The sequence below is a fragment of the Uranotaenia lowii genome, chromosome 2 (genome assembly GCF_029784155.1).
Source record: "Uranotaenia lowii strain MFRU-FL chromosome 2, ASM2978415v1, whole genome shotgun sequence".
Lineage (NCBI taxonomy): Eukaryota > Metazoa > Arthropoda > Insecta > Diptera > Culicidae > Uranotaenia > Uranotaenia lowii.
This window is the reverse complement of record NC_073692.1, coordinates 160,109,941-160,133,011: the sequence shown is the minus strand read 5'-3', so window position 1 is coordinate 160,133,011 and position 23,071 is coordinate 160,109,941. Positions and strand designations below refer to the sequence as shown.

General features: G+C 35.6%; 1 protein-coding gene across 3 annotated transcripts; it reads right to left on the bottom strand.

Moving 5' to 3' along the window:
- Positions 1–819: 819 nt before the first annotated feature.
- On the bottom strand, positions 820–12,885 carry LOC129749129 (glyoxylate reductase/hydroxypyruvate reductase-like). 3 transcript variants are annotated; one of them, XM_055744017.1, is made up of 5 exons: positions 12,765–12,885; positions 12,424–12,500; positions 1,954–2,052; positions 1,114–1,886; positions 820–1,052 (listed from the first exon to the last, which is right to left on the bottom strand). In XM_055744017.1, exons 2-5 carry the CDS (start codon positions 12,468–12,470, stop codon positions 931–933), a joined length of 1,041 nt encoding a protein of 346 aa, XP_055599992.1. In that variant the 5' UTR covers positions 12,471–12,500; positions 12,765–12,885; the 3' UTR covers positions 820–930. The 3 variants fall into 3 exon arrangements, with proteins under 3 accessions (XP_055599992.1, XP_055599993.1, XP_055599991.1); XM_055744018.1 differs by lacking the exon at positions 12,765–12,885 and having other exon boundaries at positions 12,424–12,712; XM_055744016.1 differs by lacking the exons at positions 12,424–12,500; positions 12,765–12,885 and having other exon boundaries at positions 1,954–2,252.
- Positions 12,886–23,071: the final 10,186 nt, after the last annotated feature.

The window sequence follows — 23,071 nt, the reverse complement described above, 5'->3', positions numbered from 1 at the left end:
ATATTTCGGATATTTGTAGTGGTTAGTCGTTTGACTATCATTCCATGCGTTGCAAATCAATCATTCGACATTGTTCGACCAACACATCCAAACACGCCCGGCACTGTTCAGCAGCGGATATTTTTTAAGCAGGAGGGAGTGAACAGAAAGGATCTCCTTCGTTTATTGAGCCTATAGTTTCTGCTGCGTGAAAGGGACAGGCGACGTCATAAACTGTCGGGAATTTTGGTCGTTTGACCATCAAATCATCGTTCTCGTGTACCATGACACGAAATTTCATTCGACAATCACGCATAGGGGAATGCGTGACATTTCGACTGATAGTAGTCGGCTGTTGCGTAAGTATTCAGTCGCATTCGTTTGATGGCGAGAACAGCGAAATTGATGGAAGCAGGCTGTGCGACTGTCAGAGAGAATGTCGATGGTTTACAAGTCTGCTCAGGACTCATGTCTCCAATTCTTAGGTCACGTGTCTAATGTCCGAGGTTCCATGTCTCAGGTTTCATGTATCAAGTCCAAGGTCTTAGATCATAGTTCTCAATAATTTTGTCTCATTTCTCAGATCTCATGTCTCAAGTATCATGTCTAAGGTCTACAGTCAAAGGTTCCTTGTCTCAGGTCTCATGTCTCAAGTCCCTGCTCTTAGTTCTCAGGTCTTTGGTTTCAGGTTTCAGGTCTCCTAGTTATTGTCTTTTGTCTCATGTTTATGTCATCACTCCTTAGGACTCAGGTCTCATGTCTAAACTTGTATGTCCCAGGTCTCAGTTCGTTTTGCTAAAATAAAAGGATTTCTCATGCAATATTGAAATTTTTTGCGTTTCATATGAATATTTTTTTTCTCTCATAATTGGACCCTTAACGTTAAAAATTTCCAAAAAGTATCAGTAACACGTGTCGTATAAATCTATCATCAAAGTTAAGCATAACAATTCAGTACGGATATGGTGACAACATCGGAGAACCTTCGATTCCGGCAAGCACATTGTGGGCCGCTATCACCGACATATCGTCTCGTGTTCGCCTAGTTGCGGATCCGAGGTGGGGCACAATTACTGAAACAAAATGGATTCGGTGTTAATGTGACAGTCAAGTCTAGAGCCATTTACATCTTACCGGCATTGGGCAGTTTCAATAGCTCATGATCCGCTGGTAGCGGTTCCGGGGTCATAACATCCAAACCGGCTGCCATGATCGTTCCGTTTTTCAAGGCTGTCACGAGTGCATCCTGATCGATGATTTCTCCCCGGGCAATATTGACAAGAACAGCAGTGGGTTTCATCTGCGCCAGAGTTGTTGCATTGATCATGTGCCGGGTAGAGTTAGTTAACGGAACAGCTATGAACACAAAGTCGCTTTCCTTCAGAAGTCCTGTCTGCGAAACGAAGGTGGCTCCTAGCTTGGCTCCCTCAGGTTTGGGATTTCTTCCACTGTAGATAATCTGTCCCACATTGAATCCTTTCAACCGTTCAGCTATGGTCTGTCCAATTCCTCCGAGACCTATGATTCCAACGGTGCTCCCTTTGATATCCCGGCCCAGAAGCCATTGTGGATTTCCCTTCCACAAAGATTTATCGATCAAAGTGCGACCTTCGTGGAACCGCCTGGCAGCGGCAATCATCAACCCGATAGCTATGTCCGCAACGGCATCGTTCAAAACCGTTGGAGTGTATCCCAGCGGGAAATTGCGACGCTTAAATTCAGCTATATCCACGTAATCCATGCCGGCAGACATGGTTGATATGGCCTTCAACTTGGGAACTCCCAGATCTAAAACTTCCCCGTTCAGTGCGTAGTGACCAACCCACATTATCCCGTCCGCTTCCGGGACCAACTTGAGGATTTCTTCACGAGATGCCGGATGATTTTCCGGGAAAAATACTTCACATCTAAAATTAAAATATGTTATTTGAAAAAAAAAACAAACAATTATTTTAACACAAGAACTGATCTTACTTTTGCCTGAGGAGGTCGACCCCTTTCTGGGGGGTCTCTTTGTTGGTTACCAGAACCCGTGGGCGTTGCACTTGTTCCGAAGCCATCGCTCGATGAACGCTATAAGGAAATTTTTTTGTTTTTAAAGCTGCCACCAATAAAGACGATAGCAGGAATTGTCGCATATGAGCTTTGCGCACTCAGGTCTACAAAGAAATTGAAGCGGAAAGCAACTGAACTGATAGCAGCTGTGAAATGTTTTGCTATGATTAGCCAGCTAGCTACCTTCCCGCAGCAAGTGGAACTGAATTATAGGGGACATGGTGGTGAAAACTGGAGTCAAGCGAAATTGACAAGTCACAGTTTGCCATGTGTTACCATGTGTTTCTGTTATTTTGTTGAAAAGCATTGACGAATTGGGATTAAGAATGAGAATGTATAGTATTAAAAAACGGTTTTTAACTCAAAATTATTTTATAACGTTGCAAATAAAAAAGTTTCCCGAAGATCTCCTACCGGCTTAAAAGTCTTGAGTATTCTCTTTTCCTTATCTTTATTTACCCTGTTAGTCGCGCGTACATTGGAGGAGCCCCTTGTACGATTGGTACTTGAAAATATTGACTATCACACCCAAAATAATCTGCACGTAGCTGCTACGTGAAAAACTACATAATTTTTATCCAATTGATATTCACGTAACTTGTACGAATAAAATAAGTAAACGCTCCCCTAATAGGAATTTTCGCTCTATGAACATCACGTACAACTTACGTGAATTCCAAGTACGTTCAACATGTTATGAGGATGGAAGCTACGAAAAATTTGTTAAGCTATTAAATGATATTTGGATCTCTTCTACTAATTTTTAAGTATTTATTCTGGGCAGTAAAATGAAAATAAAATGAATTTATCGTAAATAAAATTTATTTTTAATATCTTTCGCCACACACTACACTTGATTCGTAATCTAAACAAAATGCGGGACCTTTGGCCGGCGAGTTGCTTTGTGGGATCCTGTAGAAAATAGAAAAAAATCAATAATAAAAATAGAAAATTATGATATTGATAAATAATTTACCTTGCGTAATTTCGTTGCGTTTATAAACCCGGACATTATAACCCGGACATCCTACGGTGGGACTCGAACCAAAGAACGAATGACCACCACCAGTTCCAACGGAAGAGCACTTGCAGCCACAGCGATTACTGAAAGATGTTAAATCAAAAATTAAATAGTTATAATGAAGCATTCATTTGCACTTACCAGAAGACATATGGCAAGATTCAAGACGATTGAAAACAAATTCCTTTGTCAACTGACCAAAACATTTTTCACGACGGTTAACAAAATCAACTGGCTGACAAATGCTTTTTCTAATAAGAATTTTCAACCACACGCTTGAGAAAAATGAAAAAATTGAATTCACTTAGACTTTACGTGAATTTCATGTGTCGTCTATGAGGAAGGAATGAAGGTATTACAAAATCACGTAGAATCGATCAGATGCAACAAAATCTTCGTTTACGTGAAAAATACCGTAAAATAAATTTCTAAATTATTTTGGGTGCATGCTGGACTGAAATACTTCGCTTCTTTTTATTCCAAAAATAATAATTGAACGGCTCAAGCATATATAAGCTTGCCGGATTGCCCGGTTTTATCCGGGTTTGCCCGGATATTTGATGCAAAATTTCGATAAAGTCCGGTCCGGCCCGCTTGCCCGGATATTGTGAAAAAAGTCCGGATATTGCCCGGATTTTTTCACAATTTTCACAAAGAAACCAAACAAAATCAAAGTTTTTGAGTAAGTTTCAGCAAAATCGATTGACGGTATGGAAATTTTCAACGGTTGTTTCAAATAATTTCGCTGATTTACTTTTATAAACCTTTAAATATTTAAGTGTTCCAAAAAGTTTTTGGAAGTCTGCAATTACATTAATAAAGTATTAATTTAATTTTTTTTGCATTTTTTCTTTGCTTTTATGTATAACTAGCTGACCCGGTGTGCTTTGCTACACCTCTCAAATACAAATGGTATTTTCCGAAATTATTCAAATTTTTATTGTTTTGTTTGCATTTTTCTAAATCAAATTATAACATGATTCAAAAGCAACCGCTATAAAATAAGAGCTGCAACTGGAGTTTTGAATTGCAACACAAAGGTGACTAAAACTATTTTTTTGAATCTTGATCTATAAATTTGTGTTGAAGATCTGATAATTTTTATCTGTTTCGCCCTGAGCTGGGAGGGTCTCAAATTAATCATACGCAAACAATATAACTTTTAAATTATGGTTATTTTTGCTTGACATGTTCTGAATTTATGCTAAGAAACTGATAAGAAAGCCTCGCTGTCCTTCCTGTCACCCCCTGCTGAATGGAGGTCGTGATCTTTAATAATCATAACCATTTTTTTCCTGTTATATCAACTATAGTTCCATTGGTTGATAAGTTTTCAAGCTTTACAACAAAATTTATATGGAGCCCCTGCTTTCTTCCCCGCTCTAACTGAAAGCGTAAGGGTATAAGGCTATAACAATCGTAGAAATATATCTCGTAACCAAATACCTTTCCATGCCATATGGACCCCGTCCCTCCTCCTATGAACCTACTAACTGGTAGGAGGATGGTGTGTAAAATAATCAAGGAATCATACCAAACCGATTTCTGTGTTAAATTTTCTCCATTTCTCGGATTTTGTTTAAAAAAATAAATAAATGTAAGCTTTCCTCTTCCCTTCCTATATTCTCAATTCTATCCTTCTGCAAGAAAGGGATTGTTTCACATAGAAATATTTCTCGTTTTGAAATACCATCCCATGCCCAATTTGGTTTTACTTTCGTAGTAAATTCTTGATTTATGCATAAACTTGAAAGGAAGTACCATCCTTTCTTTCGTCTCCCCCATTGAATGGAGGGGTAGGAACTTAATATTCATAGAAGTATTTTTCGTACTCAAATACTTGTTGATGCCAAATTTGGTTTCATTTGATTGAATAATTTTCGAGCTATGCAAAAATGCATTTGTATGGAAGCCCCGCTTTCCCCCTTTATCTATATCTTTCCGTTGAAAAAAGGTGGAGCTACAATTTAAAATAGAAAAATTTCTCGTATCCAAATACTTTTAAATGCCAAATATGGTTCCATTTGCTCCATCAGCTCTCATTTATACTGGAAACTATAAGGTTGACCCCTCCCCTCCCCTTGCATTCGCCTCTTTGAAATTGTGAGGTATACCAAATATTCATAGAAGCATTTCTCGTACCCAAATATCGTTTCATGCCATATTTGGTTCCGTTTGCTATTGTAGTTCTCGAGTTATGCAGTAAAACTTGTATGAAACTCCCCTCCCTCTTTCTTTTCTCCACACTGCAAGAAGGAAGAGGTCTCAAACAATCGTTAGAACATGTCTCGTGCTCAAATACCTTCCATGCCAAATTTGATTCCATTTGCTTAATTAGTACACCAGTTATTTGAAAAATTATTAAAAAAAAGTCCCCTCCCCCCTTTATATGTTTCTACTGGAAAGAGGGAGGGGTCTTATATAATCATAGAAACATTGAAAGTATCCAAATATCCTCCCATACCAAATTTGGATCCATTTGCTTAATAAGTTTTTGAGTTATGAAAAAAATTATAAGAATACCCCTCCCCCCTTTATATCTTCCTACTGAAAAGAGGGAGGGTTCTCAATTAATCATAGAAATATTTTTCGTATACAAATACCCTCCCATGCCAAATTTGGTTCCATTTGCTTTATTAGTTTTTGAGTTATGTAAAAATTATAAAAGAGGCCTCCTCCCCTTTTCAACTGGAAAGAGGGAGGGGCCCCAAATAATCATTGAAATAATTTTCGTATTCAGATACCTCCTTATGCTAAATTTGGTTCCAATATCTTGATTAGTTATCGAGATATATGAAGAATTGTAAAGTAGGCCCCCTCCCCCCTTCCTATCTCCCAACTGAGAGGAGGGAGGGGTACCTTATATTCATAGAAACATTACTTGTACCCAAATACCACTCCATGCCAATTTTGATACCATTTGCTAGATTGGTTCTCGAATTATGCTAAAAATTGTCTTTTGTTTAGAAGGCCCCTCCCCTCTTCATGAGAGAGGGAGGGGTCTCAAACCATAATAGGAACCTTCCCCTGCCTCCAATACCCCCATCTTCCAAGTTTCACGCGAATCGGTTCAGTAGTTTCCGAGTCTATAGGGAACAGACAGACAGACAGACAGACAGAAATTCATTTATATACTAGCTGACCCGGTGTGCTTTGCTACACCTTTCAAAATCGAATGATATTTTCAGAATTTATTCATATTTTTATTGTTTTGTTGGCATTACTTTAAATCAAACTATAACAAAATTCATAAGCAACCGCTATAAAATGAGAGCTGCAGCTGGAGTTTCGGATTGAAACACAAAAATAACTTAAACTAATATTCTGAATCTTGATCTATAAATTTGTGTTAAAGATCTGATAATTTTAATATGTTTCTTTAAGCTTCGCACTAAAAATGTGGGTCTCGAATAAATCGTACGCAAACAATCCAACTGGTAAAATATGGTTGTTTTTAGTTGATATGTTCTTGATTTATGCTAAAAAACTGATAAGAGAGTCCCCTCCCCATCTGTCCATCCCTTCCCCCTGCTGAATGAAGATCGTGATCTTTAACAATCATACCCATTTTTTCGTTCCCAAAAATCTTCTTGTATCAAATATTGTTCCATTGGTTGATAAGTTTTTAACAAAATTTACATGGAACCCCCTCCTTTCTTCCCCTTACTACACTGTAAGGCGTAAGGTTCTATAACAATCGTAGAAACATATCTCGTAACCAAGTACCTTTCCATGCCATATTTGTTTCCATTTGTTGGCTTCGTTAACATGAATTGAGAACTTAGGCTTACAAAATTGTATTGGGCTCATCTCCCTCCTCCTATGTACCTACTCAATGAAAGGAGGATGGTGTGTCAGATAATCATAGAATCATATTATAATGATTTTCCATGTTAAGTTTTGTCCATTTCTCGGATTTTGTTAAAAAAAAAGTTAAATGTAAGCTTTCCTCTTCCCTTCCTTCATTCCCAACTCTATCATCTCATCATACATGCAAGAAAGGAATTGTTTGACATAATAAAATTTCTCGTATTGAAATACCATTCCATGCCAAATTTGGTTTTATTTGCGTTGTACTTAAATTCTTGAGTTATGCATAAACTTGAAAGGAAGTACCATCCCCCTTCCGTTCTCCCCATTGAATGGAAGTAAGGGATTGTAAGGGAGACCTCTTCTCATCCTTTTCATCCACCTTGTTGAAAAAGTGAGGGATACCAAATATTCATAGAAGCATTTCTCGTACTAAAATATCGTTCCATGCCAAATTTGGTTCCATTTGCTGTTGTAGTTCTTGAGTTATGCAATTGAAATTGTATGAAACTTCCCTACCCCTTTCCTTTCTCCCCGCTGGAAGAAGGAAGGGTTCTCAAACAATCATTAGAACATGTCACGTTCCCAAATAACCGCCCATGCTAAATTTGGTTCCATTTGCTTGATTAGTTTTTGAGTATTGAACAAATTTAAAAGAGGGCCCCTCCCCCCTTTATATCTCCCTACTGGAAAGAGGGAGGGGTCTCAAATAATCATAGAAATATTTTTCGTATTCAAATACCTTCCCATGCCAAATTTGGTTCCATTTGATTTTTAAGTTTTTGAGTTATGTAAAAAAAATATGAAAGAGGCACCTCCCCCTTTCAACTGCAAAGAGGGAGGGGTCTAAAATGATCATAGAACCATTTCTCGTATTCAACTACCCTCCCATGCCAAATTTGGTTTCATTAGCATGATTAGTTTCCCAGTTATGTAAAAATTTTTAAGATAGGCCCCCTCCCCCCTTCCTATATCTCCACTTGAAGGAGGGAGGGGTATCAAATATTCTTAGAGACATTTCTCGTACCCAAATAGCCACCCACGCCAAATTTGGTTCCATTTGCTTAATCGGTTCTTGAGTTATGCAAACATTTGTCTTTTGATTGGGAGGCCCCCTCCCCCCTTCCTGTGAGAGGGAGGGGTCTCAAACCATGATAGGAACCTTCCCTGGCCTCTAATACCCCCAACTGTCAAGTTTCATGCAGATCGGATCAGTAGTTTCCGAGTCTATAGGGAACAGACAGACAGACAGACAGACAGACAGACAGACAGACAGAAATTCATTTTTATATATATATATATAGATATAAAGATTACACCTAAATTTTGCGCGGTTTTTGCCCGGTTTTTGGATTTGAAAAATTGAAATCCATGCCCGGATTTTGCCAGGCTTTTTTTGAAAAATGCCCGAAATTGCTAGGCCCGGATGGGAGTGGTAAAAATTCTGGCAACCTTAAGCATATACCTTCTATTGATCTAAAAATTTGCTAACGAAAACAAAAACGAAATAAATTTTTCATGAAAAGATCATTCACAAATAAGAACTAAACAAAATTTTAAAGCTAGATACATATAATGTTTTTTTTTTGCGAATCATTGTTTTATCTTCACGAGCGAAGTTTTATTGACGACTCTAAATTGGGTGGGATTTAAAAATCTGTTTGGCATAACGGATTTCGATTTTGTAGATTTATGTGGATTTACTTCTAGAAAGACTAACCAAAAACCTAAGTTTCTTATTCCCTTTTACGCAGTTTTTTGCACGGTATCATTATGTAGTCTTTTTCTAAGCGTTTTTTTTTTGAATAAACACAGTTTTTGCACGATTTTTAAAAACATTTTATCAAATATATTAAGTCCCTTTCAATTCTAAAAATTTGGATTGGCAAATTTATTGAATAATTTATTGAATTTTGTTTTTATCATGTTTTATTTTGTTTTCTTTTTTTCTTGTTCGACTTTGTTTGAGCTTGTTATACCCCTTACTATCGATTTTGCATCTATTTTGTTTTATTTTTATTATTTTAGATTGTTTTAACTTGATCTTGTTAAGCCTGTTTTATCTTGTTTTTATGTTTTATTTTGCTTTATCTAGTTTACTTTTTTTATTTGGTGTTGTCGAATCCCCTATGATAGTAGAAAAAAAATGAAAAATAAAAGAAAATTATTTTTATGTTAATTCTAGAAGAATAGAAATTTTAACTTTCTAAAATTTCTTTGACTAAATAAAAAATAAAAAAAATTGTGTAGAACATGTTCATGAATTTTGGGCTTGAGTGAGTAGTCATTACTCATTACTAATCAAAATATGTCGGCTACCTACATGCTTAACTTTTCCTTTCAACTTTCAAGAGGACACTTTCTCATTAAATTTCGGAAAAATGTTCTACTTTAAAGACTTTTATATTGCTATTTTTTGTGGCGAAATGAAAATATGTTTTCTTAGAATTTGTTTTCATTCTTATTATGTATCGTAAAACGGAGGGAACTTTCATCACCAGGGTAACATAAAATTTTCTCAGATAATCATCATCAACTAGGTCTGAAATTAAAATATCTGAAAACTGTTTTCTACGTTTGGAAGCCTGTAAATTGAGTTTTAAATGGGCTGAATTTGATTTGGAGTTTGAGATTTTTTTATATTACCATATCATATTATATATTTTTTAAATTGTAGTTTTAAAGCTTTAAAATATCTGTTTTTTTCAAAGACTCACAAACAAACACCTCTCCTGATAAAATTATAACATTTAGAAGCAAACGGGTTGTTTTATATGAAAGTTTATCTTTTTCCTTTGGATAGGTATAGTTTTAGAGTTATTGTTATGGTCATTCTATGATAATTTTAAAAAATATTTTAAAAAAATTTGACATTTTTAATAAGAAATCCTGTACAAATGGCTGAAAACCCTATCAAATGATTAAGTTTCAATAAAAAAAAACATAGGAACAATGGGAGGATCTATGGAATTACATAAAAGTAAAATTTAATTTGTTTTGGAGGCCAAAAAAAATTGAGAAATGTTTATAATTTTTGCCCTTAAATTTATGCAGCAACCTTGTCCATCTTTTGAGTATATTTGTTATTGAAAATTTGAAATCTAAAAGTCTTGAAAAATGAGAATTTTAAATATGTCCAAACAAAAAATTTCTGTTACTGATGTTTTAAGCCTTCTGCGTTAATTGGCTTCAAAACAATAATTTTGAAGATGTTGAGATACGTTAAAACCATAGTGATCAAAGTTACCCCGAAACATGAAATCTGGTTTTGTAACAAACATTTAGTTATAGACACTAATGTCGTTTGAATATTCTGCTATCAATGATTATTAGAGTGCCCCAAATGACCCGACTTTTGAAAAAGTTATACGCTGCAGGATAAAATTGATCCTAGGCCTAGTACAAGATCTCATGCCAAATTTGGGCCAGATCGGATCACGGGAAGGGGTCGCTCAACGATCCTGAAGTTTGTATGGGATTTTGCGACGTTTTGATGGGGGGAAACATGAAAAACCAGTTTTTCATCAATAAATTTTATTTCCGTCGGCCAAATTCTTTCAAAAACGGGTTTTCTCAAAGCCTAAATAATGAAAAATATTTCAAAACAAGAGAGATATAGTGGTTTTAAGTGAGAAGTTTTAAATTGACAATCAAGGTCTGATTAGGGAGTTTTTTTTCCTGGGCTTTCAGGGTGCGTCCACAAAAAAAATAATGGGGCAGAATTAAAGATTTCAAGAATTTTTTTAGGGTTCCCGATGTTTGTTTTTATTTGGATGCAATCAAGTTACGAGTCGTCTAATTTAATTTCCAATAGTGTCATATTGACACTCAAGAGCGGAATAGGGTTAAGTTGCAAATTTGTTTCTTCCATAAATAATCCAGGGATCAACAGAATCATCTCAAATTTTACACTGATACTTGGTGACCCAAAAAGCATCAAAACAACATATGGTATGGGAGCAAAATGTCATTTTTGCAGCGCTCTAATAGTGCACACATTGTCCGGGCCGGACAAATCCGGGCTGTTTTTATCTAAAAACCTAGGAAAAACCGGGCATTTGATTTCAAAATTGACGACCAAAATTCTGGCAATATCCAGGCAAATTTTGTCAAAACCCAGAAATTATTAAACAAAAATCAAGAAAAAAAAAGAAACATTTTTTTGCATCAAAATTCATCAACAGTTTTAAAATCGAATTTTAAGCTTTTATAAACACCTTTCATGATTATTTTTAAAAAACTTGGTCAAAAAATTTCGTTTCGCAGGTATAAATAAAAAAAAAATACAACAAAGTTGTTTTTTTTTGTTTGATTTGCCATATAAAGTAAATAAATCCGGGTTTTTTTTTTCAATAAAATTCGAGCAACTGGGCTGGGTCAAACTGTTACCAAATATTTAAAAAAAATCTTTATTTAGTCATATTTGAAAAAAAAATTACAGACAACGATTTTTTTTTAGAAACTTTTATTAAAATAATCATGAAAGGTTTTTTTGGAAGCGTCAAATACGATTCAAAATCTGTCGTTGAGTTTTTATATGAAAATTTTTTTTGTTCAATTTTTTTTTTCAAATTGCCAGGTTTTTAATTAAAATTGCCCGGTTTGTCCGGCCCGTATACTGCTGTTCTAAGCAAGAATGTCCCATGTGACTTTTGGGTCATTTTCACTTTTTGGCTGGAAACGGTCTCTTTTAGTGTTAACTTTCGAATAAAAATACAAACAAGTATACTTTGTTCTGAACTTATATGAAATTTTCATCAAGGTGGTTGTCTCTATGTTGATAGTTCTACGCAAGAATGTCACACTAGGGAAAATTCTATGAAAAAATGCTAATTTTATCAAAACATTGTCTTAAGATGAGTTCAAACTATTGAATTTAATGTTATTCACTGAAAAGAACACTAAAATAGAGGTCAGGAGAGGAGCGAGAAGCCTTGAGTGTTTTATTCAGAGAAATTTTCACTAAACACTTTTTGGTAGGCACTACTTACAGGATGCATACTCAACTATACATTTTAATAAACAAAGAGCAACGTATTTCTCAAATTACGGTTCAGCATGAGTTTTTGGGAAAAAAATAAACTACGCAAGCTTTTAAAATGATAGAAAAATTTTAGCCGTGTGACAGTTTTTCGTAGAACTAGCATCGGCATGCGTTCTGATTCTACGCAAAAGTGTCACACGGAGCATTTTTGGCTCTAATTTGTTATTTTTTTTGTAGGAAATGTAATTTTTTTGGCAGAAAACATTGTAAAATGATTAACTTGAACTGTTCACTGCGAAAAAAGTGTCGGTGAATTTTTAGTTTGAGAGAAAAATTGGAAATATAGCTGATATTTCAATCGCGTTTTTCTCGTTTGCATGTTTTTTCACATGGGACAATCTTGCTTAGAACGGCAGTATACGTACTGAAAAAATTCTGGCAACATTGTCAGAAACAAAATGTCCATGTTGATGTTGCTTTCGTTATCATGTTGTAATGTTGCTTTCGTTATTCGTTGAGAATAATTTTCACTTTTAAAAATATACCTAGATAAATCGTGTCTCAACATGCTTACCTTGTGGCCATTGTTACTAATAACACAATTCTAAGATCACTTATCATTTTTCCAAACTTTGCTTTCAAGCTCTGAAACTGAGAAAAAAATCGTTTAAAATATTCTTTTGTCTGTTTTGATCTTCCAGCCAGTAGATTAAAAATTATAAAAAAATGTCAGTCGTCTTGTAGCATATTACTTAGTAGCAATATTTTCTACCCGCCACAATAAAAGAAAACAAAACATTGAAATGACACTTCAGACATGTAAACAGAATGTTTTTTTTTTAAATTAATGTCCCGTTATAAATCTCTTATGTGAATCGATCACTCAAACTGCCAGTTTCTAATCAATAAGTTTACCAATATATGGTTTTCTAAGTTCTAGATTCCGTCAGTTAATAAAAACTTATTTCCACACAACACCACTTCTTGATACTGTTTCGCAAAAGAATGTTGTCGAGCTGCACAAGGGCTGCATACTAAAAGGGATCGTGCATTTGTCGTTCGCCAAACTGGATTAGCAACATAGCAGGCTGATAGCGATTCGTTGATCTCCTGCTGGGTTCAACCAGAAAAGCTTACACTACACAGTCAAAAAAATTCTACAGTTTGAGTGCAAGATTGTCATTAAAATATGAAACCATTACATTTTTTCCAACGTAATAAATTATTTAATAGGTTGCATCAATGATTCAATCAGAGCTGATGGCTTCCTCATTACTAAAACAAATGACCTAATCAAATACCATGAAGCGACTTGAGTGATGTTGTAGGTTATTTTAACAAGGTGACGAGTGCTTTTTTTACTTTATAAATCCACTCAATAATCGAAGGGTGTGTTTAAATTTTTGATTTAGTTTAATGATATGTCAACTGATGGACAAACGACGCCTCTTCCGAGTTCATAAGTGGGGTATTAAACTAAGCAAAATTTGAAGGGAAATCAATCAAAGCGTAACGAGGCTTCGTACCCTTGCTTCAAAGACGGTAGTGCCGGTCACATTTTTAGGCTGCCAACCAATTCATGCGCCGGAAAATCGGCGGTTTGACTGCCTACCCGTATATCGGATAAATTATGCGTAGGCACATGAGCGCGCTTTTTGGTTCTACAATTCTTTACAATATTTCTTTTGTACGGCTTCGATTGAGGGACTATATTTAATGGTTCACGAAGTTTGATTACAACCACCGAGTGAAGATAGGATTTCGCTTGGGGTTTCATCTTTGGGACGAAGATGCCGGTTGTGGCGTGATTAGCTCAGCAGTTCTTCGTCAGACGTTGACGGATCTAATTAATTGTTTTGAATGAATCCCGAAAAATGTCAAATCGGATCAGCGTGGAAAAATCACCCACGCTGATCCGATTTGTCATTTTTCATGAATTATTCTCCTTGCATTCATTCGTATAAACAGGTACGATTGTAACCTGTTGTGTTGATATATTAAAAATTCTCCTCAAGGTACTATCATCTCAGACAATTTAACGAAGAACATTGTGAAAACTTTTAGGATATCGATTGAAATCGATTCCACGATAATTTGAGTTCAATACTTCCCACATTGACATGGTTTCGAAAACCGGATGAAAGTTCGTTTCCACTTCAGTAATAAATATGCTTTCAATTTATGGTTCCTTGAATTCATCATGCTTGGCTAAAATGACTGTGAGTGGAACGAAAGGCGTCAGGAAATTACTGTTTCAAGTTTCAATATTTTTCCACTTCCTACAGTGCTGGCTGATTGCTCTCTCAACTTGACACAACTTTGTAAACTTTTTCGCTCATTCATTGGAATGGTTCTTCGATTGTTTTCCATCAATAGCCAATTTTGAATGTGGGAAGAGCCAGGCAAATTGATTTTTGGTTTCATTTGCCATGTTTTGTTGAATTGTGCAGTACCCAAACGAAAAAATATATTAAATAACATAAGATTTAAACATGGATGACAAAAATGCCAAAATTGACAATAATGACAAATATGCCAACAATGAGAAAAATTACATTTTCCATATACATCCAATAGTTTTCACAAGCAGTTTCTTTGAGAAACTGATTTACTTATCGTAATTTGGATTAAAGCTATGCCCACTTAGAATAAGACAGGGTTGCTAGCGTTTTTTCATTTTGAAATTCCAAAGTTTCTCCCGGTTTTTCCCAGGTTTTTTCCCGGTTGAAAAAGATGATTTTCCCGGTATTTATTATACTCGTTTTAAAATATAAAATCATAGTGAAAAAAAAACAATTTTTAAAAATTGTTTCCCAAAACTTGTTAATCGGCAAGAAATCATGACATTTACTTCGATGTCTTTTAATTCGTGGTCTTTTCGTGTAAATTGACAGGTTTTATAAATTTTTGGAACGAATCCAACGAAATGGGTTACAATTTCAATAATTTTGGAAAAACAAGTCCGGTTAACTTGATCTTGAAATTGTCATGTTGTTCTTTTGAATTTGTATAGAGTTGTTAAAAAAATAATATAAAATTAGCTGATCAACTTGAATAGGGATTTATCTTACAAAACTTGAAATCACCAGTCAGCAGAAAAAAAATTGGTTATTTTAAAAGTGCAGTAATATTTTTTTGTAAAAATCTAAACACATGTTTAAGAAAAAATAGTTTTTATTGTACAAAACATGAATAACTTTAGTAGTGCTTTAGTAATTTGAACTAAAGATTCGTGAAAATATAGAAAATCGTGAATAAGACAGGGCTAAATTTTAATCGTTTAAATGTTAAGGTTAAGGTACATCCTAAGTGAAAATGGTAATGAAAAATCTTATTTTATGAACAACTCAAAAAACGACACATACTGGCTTTGTAACATGATAGAATCAATGAGGAATAGTTGAAACCTAAATATTGAACCAGTCTCAGAGTTTGAAACTTATTGGAAATGTTCTAATTTCGATTCCCACAATATGAGGAAATTTCCGCGGTGAAAACCGGGGAAATCGAAATTAAAACATTTTGAAGAGGTTTTGAACACTGAAACCAGTTCTAAATTCATCTTTTAACTATTCTTCATCGATTCCTCCATGTTACAGTCAACTTATGTCGATTTTTTGAGTAATTGTCGAAATAAGATTTTTCTTTTTCATTTTCACCTGAGGTGTACCGTATCCTAAAGATATTATTTTGTTTCGGGGTAAAGACCTTAAATTTTGATGGGAGCTTGTTTCCGACACAATTTTTAATTAAGACGTACATATATTCCAGCGTAGGAAACTTTGAGCAAAAGTTTAACGTAGGAAAATTAAAAACAAAACCCTTGCGATATAAGGTTTCGTTCCTCAGGCCAATTCCAACGAAACACACAAAAACATCAACATTAAAAACAATATATATTTTTCTGGTGATAATAAGTTTATAAAACATGTATATGGCGTCGAAAACTAAAACTGGTAGTCGGAAACTAGATAACATAAATAAAAGGTTATAAAGTAAGTAGATAACACATTAAAGAACGCGAAAAAATCAGTGACGAGAAATACAGAAATTCGACACTTTATATATCTTTCAGAAACCAAACGAAATTGTACAAAATCGGTATCATTGAATTACTCAAGTTGCTCAGTTTTGGCGATTATAGTTTCATTATCAATTTGTAACATTTTAGTTATGCTTGTAAGTGTAGCACACTTGCGGAGAGCAAAAAAACAGATATCTCATATTTGCACCGCAATTAGTTAAAAACGCGATTTAAACTCCGTTTGTTTACTCACACACTAAAATAAGCGTTTATGAGGTAAATCAATGTCGAGACTGTCAAAAACTACTCTAACATTTCGAAATTAATTTAAAAATAATTTTGAAAATCCATGAAAATTTTCGAACATGACCATTTTCCCGGTGAGATGCTGAAATTCCCGGTTTTTTCCCGGTTTCCCGGTGACGCATTAAAATTCCAAAGTTTTTCCCGGTATTCCCGGTTTTCCCGGTTCGCTAGCCACCCTGATAAGATTGCTAGAATTTTTTCACCACGTATCCGGGCTATTTTATCTAAAAACCTGGCAAAATCCGGGCATTTGATTTCCCAATTGTCGTCCAAAATTTGGGCAATATCCGGGAAAATTGGTAAAAACCTAGGAATTACTCATCAAAAATCAAGAAAAAAAAATTTGAAAAAAAATTTTTTTTTTCATCAAAATATATCAGCAGATTTTAAATTGTATTTTAGGCTTTAAATTTTCTTTATCATTTTGTTTATGAAACTTTCTCAACAAATTTAATTTTGGGCGCATCAATAATTTATTTTTATACAATACAATGTTTTTAAAGTTTGATTTGAGAATGAGAATAAACCCGAGCAAAATCCGAGCTTTTCCAATAAAATTCAGGCAACCGGGCCGGACCGGACTTTTCCCAAATTTTAATAAAAATATCCGGGCAAACCCGGATAGAACCGGGCAATCTGGCAACTTTAACTCAGAATCAGGAATAATAAATCATTTGTATCTCGGAATCTGCCCATTAAACGCTGCACACTTCTGGATTCAACTTCCACATTTTGGATATTCCAGTCTCGTTTCAAGCCGTTATTTATTTATAATCAACAGATCACATTTTGAACCAAATGATTTCTTAAAATAGAAAATAAAAAAAAAACAAAACATTTAACTCTAACTATGGGGTTCTCAAGGCCCTTATCACTTTTCTTCGGGAAAATCCATGGAAACGTCGAAAATGCTCAGTTAAACGGTTGAACGATTTTATTGCACCGATGAGGGCGCTGTTGGCTCCGTAATTGTTCATTCGAATGGGAATATACAATTGAAGATCCTGATTCCTAAGACCACGGGGTCGTTCACTAAGCGGAATAGCTTCCAGTAGCGTGGGACAGTCGATTCGCGATGTCAAGAGATTGGCGACGAGTGAGGCACGTGTTGCATGTCTGCGGGCTTGAAGGGTATCAATATCTATGAGGCGGCATCAATTTTCATAGCTTCATGGTCTAAATTAGGAAAATAATCGGTCCTAGATGGTTACCTTGGGGCACTGCAGGAGGCAGGGAACTGCCTGAAGAGGTGTCACCCGTTTGAACAATCAATTTACGGCCAGTTAAGTAACTGCGGAACTAGCCAAGTAGAGTACCACAGAACCCTAAGTGTTCGAACTTGCCGATGGCAGTTTTATGGGTCACCTTGTCGAATGCAGCGGACATTCCGGTATAGCATCAGTTTGAGATTTGGCAGCAAAACTTTCATGCACAAAAGAAATGAAAGTTAGCAAGTTACTTGTCGTAGAGCGCTTGGGCATGAGTCTGTGCTGATCATTGGATATGTTATTTTTGCAGAATGTGAAAAAAGGATCCCAGACCAATTCAAATAGTTTGGCAATCGCACATAAGGCAGAGATTCCACGGTAGTTGTTGATATCTCTCCTATCTCCTTTTTTATGTACCGGGAATATGTAAGCTTCCTTCCATAGTAAAGGGAAGGTAGCTCTATCAAGCTAAGCTTTAAAAATGAGCCGAATAGGAGTCAGCAAAACAGGCATGAAGCTTTTCAAAAAAGCAGTTTGAATCCCAGGCCTGTACACCCAAAATTCAGCCTCTATGCCAATGGCGTGTAATCAATTACATAGCATCATTGGTACAAGAAGATAACGCGACCGGTGCTGATTCGATTTGCATCCACCGGCATCAACCTCCTAGAGCGACCGAATTGCGTATGTCTGAAAGAAACAAAATAAAAACGTTTTCACGTCCCTCCCTATCGCATCACAAGACGAAAAAGGATGGAAATAAATATCGGCCAACACCAGGCAGCCAGCGAACCGAGCACTGTGCGTGTGAATGTAGCAAAAGCAACAAAATAACATTCCTTCAATTCAATTCGCCGGCAAACAACCACGGCTAAGCTGTGCGTGTGTATGTAGCAAAAGCAACAAGAATATATTCCTTCAATTCACCGGCAAACAAGCACCGGCCAAGCTGCCCGGCTTTAGCAGCTGTGTATATGTAGCGTGTGTATGTAATAACAGGCAGTAAGCAAAGCACAGTTCTCATTCAATGGGTTTCCCGTTTCCTTCACTCCCGTTCCCTTTCCCGTTTCCATCGCAAGGCAAATGAATACCTTGAAAGGAGGCCAAACGCCGGGAAGCCACTGTCGTGCGTTTCTTTTGTGATCGATCGGTGGCAGAATGCCTATGACAAATATCCCTCATCCTGCATGAAGCTCAATTAGTACACTGGATAAGATGTCGGTCTGGCAAGACCATATGATTGGTGATTTGAGTTCGATTCTCCCTACGGGCGCTGTGGTTTATATTTTTATTTTCTGGTTTCTGGGATGAATTATCCAATAGGAAAGAAATCCCATAAAATGTTTTTCTTGTTTCGCTTGAATGTAGTGGTCATGCATCATTTTGGTTGGGAGCCGAGTCCTTATGCCAGTTACGGTTTTTCAAACATACCGTCTTCGGCACAGTGCACATTTCAGGGCATTATCGGCACAGAGATTTGCTAAATAGGCATTGGATTTTTGCAACCTCTTCTATGGGTGTAGAAAAGGAATTCTTGAGCTTCGTTGATGCTTTAGAGATGGCTGCCTCCTCGATTTTATTACCATTTAATGAAAAGCCCAATACCGAAACGTTCCTGATAGCGCTAACTAAATGTTCTAGGAATGTTTTAGGAGCTGAATTAAAGATACCAGTACATTTTTGGGCGAAGAGATAGCAGATTGCACGATCAGAGTTCGCCGTAATGCTACTCAGAAACATGTTTGAAGGTATACCAGGTTCTTTCCGCCGACGATTTATGTGTTTCCAAAACGATTTTGGACAAGACTGAGGTTACGTTGTACGCGACGTAGATAGTTATGGTAACAACGATCACTGGCTTTTTTATAAGCGGAGTTAAGTTTACGATATATATCCAAATCCTCCAAAAATGCCGTGAACACCAAGTCTCTACGCATCATTTATTCATCGACTTCAAAGCCGCATACGACACGACCGACCGTGACGAGCTATGGAAAATCATGGACAAGAACGGCTTTTCCGGGAAGCTGACTAGACTGATCTAGGTGACGATGGATGGAACGCAGTACTGTGTGCGGATCTCGGGTGAATTGTCGAGCGGTGGGTGAAATGCGGGGCACGATTTTCAACAAATCTAGTCAACTAATCAGCTTTCCCGATGACATTGATATAGTCGGCGGCGAATTATCAGCGGAAGTCTATGGACTCCACAAGCAACTGCGGTCGAGAAGACTTAGCCCTCGCACAAAGTGTAACCTGTATATGAAGCTCATTAGACTGGCTGTCCTCTACGGGCACAAGACATGGATATTGCTCGAGAAGGACCTCCGTACACTCGAAGTATTCGAGCCACGAGTGATAAAAACCATCTTTGGCGGTTTGCAGGAGAACGGAGTGTGGAGGCGAAGGATGAACCACGAGCTAGCGTGAATCTACAGCGAACCCAGTATTCAGAAGGTGGTGAAGGCTGGCCGGATACGCTGGGCAGGACATGTTGCGAGAATGCCGGACGACTGTCCTGACCGAGTGAATTTAAGGAATTATGTTCGTCAAGTTATATCGTGAGACGGAATACTACGAAAATAAATAGATAATATATCCTTGGTGTATGATGATTTTTGCTCCTTGTATTTTCGAAGGGCACGCCTTTTTGCCGTCTTCAGTCGTCGCAGTTTATTCGTGACCCAGGGAAGTCGCATATTTTTACCGCTAAAGCGTGTTGGAACGTGGTGATCGATACATAATGCCGTCAAAGTGTGCATGCACTTGAAAAAAGGTACAGCTATTTTGTAAAAAGAGGGATAAATTGAGATGGCTTCATAAAAGCTGTAACTTTCTCAAATTTCATGTTTTCATCTCAAAATTAGGTGAAACTATGTACAAATGTATATTCTACTACTTGGGCAAATTTTATCAGAATCGATGAACATTTTCAACGCTTTTGTTATTTTCATTGTAGACGTCTGATTTTGACTAGTTTACAGCATTTTTGAACTGAGTAAACTGAAGATCACTTCCAATGTGAAATCAGGTGGAAAATCAGAAAATTATATCCAAAAAAAAAAAAAAAATAGTAGAATTTTTATTTCATGCTCCGAATTTATGATAGGAAAAATGATAAAAAACACACTTTTTTAGAGTAAATTTTTCTATCGACAGTTTTAGACTCGATGTTAACTTTTCAAAAATCTGATTTTCTATGGGCCTTAAATGACAATTAAAAACTAAGATTTCACTAAGATTTATCTAAATCAGTTATAAATTATGATTACCATTCTATAACAGTAATGTTTGCATTTTTGAATAATTTAACGACCCGCAGAAATGACAAATAAAAACTAAGATTTCACTAAGATTTATCTAAATCAGTTATAAATTATGATTACCATTCTATAACAGTAATGTTTGCATTTTTGAATAATTTAACGACCCGCAGAAATTCTAGCGCTTCTAGAAAGGCTTCAGGAATAGATGGTTTGAGAGTTCTATGAGAAAAGTTGGAACATCATCAGTCGTGAATTAACCCACGTAATAAACGACGCTCTACGAGGTTTGGCGGCCAAAGAATTTTTCGATGGAATAATTGTCTTGATTAAAAAGGACAGCGATACGAGCACCGTGAAAGACTATCGACCCATCTCTTTATTAAATTTTGATTATAAACTTATCGGAAGAATTCTTAAGAAACGTATGACAGATCTGGTGTCAAAGGTCTTAACCTAGGCTTGCCAGATGGTTTTCAAAAAAACCGGGACATTTTGAGAAAAAAAGCGGGACACAGCCGAAAAAAGCGAAAAAATTTTTTAATCTGTTGGAAAATGTCATGAAATGTGTGTTTTAGATCGCTGAGAAAAATGACTTTTTGCTCCCAAATGTTTTCCCGATGCCTTTTGGGTCACCAAGCATCAGTGTAAAATTTGAGATGATTTGGTTGATTCCTGAGTTAGCGTGACGCGTTTAAATTTTGTATGGAAGAAGAATTTTTTGCACATTAAATCATCTAGAAAATTTTAGTAAGTTTGAAATGAAGTTGATCTTTGACTTCTGGTTTTCACTATTCTCAGGCTTAATTTCTTGCTTACACGACAAGCATTTTATGAACAAAGCTATATCAATATCAATTAAAAAATCAGAATCCATTGAATTTTTTTTTAAAATGGCAGATTTTTCTTACTAGAGATTTTAATAATTTCATAAAATGTTTTTGCTAAGGTTATATAAATCAATAAATTCCCTGGCTTTGCAAAGCAGTTTTAAAAAAAAAATTTCTTTATCAACGATTACACAGCTTTCAAAAAAGCAGTCAAAATTGCTAAAATAATTTAAAAAAAATTGAAAAAATAATTTTGTTTACCATCGAATATCTTTTCTGGGGTGTTTACAAGTTCTGATTGCGCTTCGTTCACATGAATTGCACAGCAAGAATCAAGGAATAATTTTCATTCAAAGTTATATTTTTTGTAACATTTAGTACATCCCTAGAGGTATTGGAATGAAAAAATGTGTATACCCATACAAATTTCCATACAAAATTAATACTCGTTGCGCTAATCCACGACTGCATGGATCGCTACCAATAATTTAAGTGTTATTTCTGGCACCAAAAAAAAAACCAAAAAAAATTATGGCAGGTGTACAAATTTAAGAATTTTCTATATAAAGCTTGCAGCTGTCTTGCAGTGTGTATGTATGTTTTTGGTTGGGTAAAAAAGTATTGTACTTACTTGAATATGAAAATTCAAAAATCGGCAAAATAGCTTAGTTGGTAGAACACCTGCTTTCCGCGTCTACGTCCATGATTTTACACCCAGGAGTGAACGTCGAAGAAAATTTAAGCTTTTTCATGCATTTCGCCAAAAGCATCTTTAGTAAAAAAAATTAGAATAACACAAAGATGTTAGAACAATTTTGATTGAAACTCAAATAAAATCAATGATGAAAAAATGACTAGCTTTACAAGCCATTTTTAGTTTTTAAACATTTCATGATATTTCTTTGGTTTTTACCATAGTTGTTCTTGAATGGCAAGACAAAATTAATTGTTGAATTCATAACAAATGAATAAATTTTGTGGTTATTTAAAAAAAAATATATTATTGACCTTGAATTTAAAGTTGTGTTAAAGAATTCCTGTTAAAAAAATTTCTTAGCATGAATACTTTTCACTGTATCTACCACTAGCATTTCCCAGAATCATTTAATTTTAGCAACGTTTTCAACGAATTGATAAGCTACATAAAAAGCAATATCTTGGTGCTCAAAGATTGATAGATTTCTATCTGAAATGAGTTCGTCAAAATAAATCCATTTCAAGTGGAATTAATTGATATGTATGTATCGATGAGATAAGGTACATTTTGAAGAATTAATATTTCATTCAAAATTAAATCTACTGAGTTTTCGTGATATGAACAGATCAATCAGTTTGTTACAGTTTGAATATAACAATGAAATCAAATTTTGAAAACTTTTTTTTTCGAAAACTTGGTTGAAAACAAAAGCGGGACATTTTGACTAAAAAGCGGGACGGCGGGACATTTTCCAAAAAAGCGGGCCATGCAAAAAATGAATTTCAACGTGAGCCTTATTAATCTGTTACTATCCTTCTTTAATAACAGCTACTCAAGAGTTTTGATCAACGGGAAGTTATCTAGTGAATTCAGGATTCAATGCTCCGTTCGCCA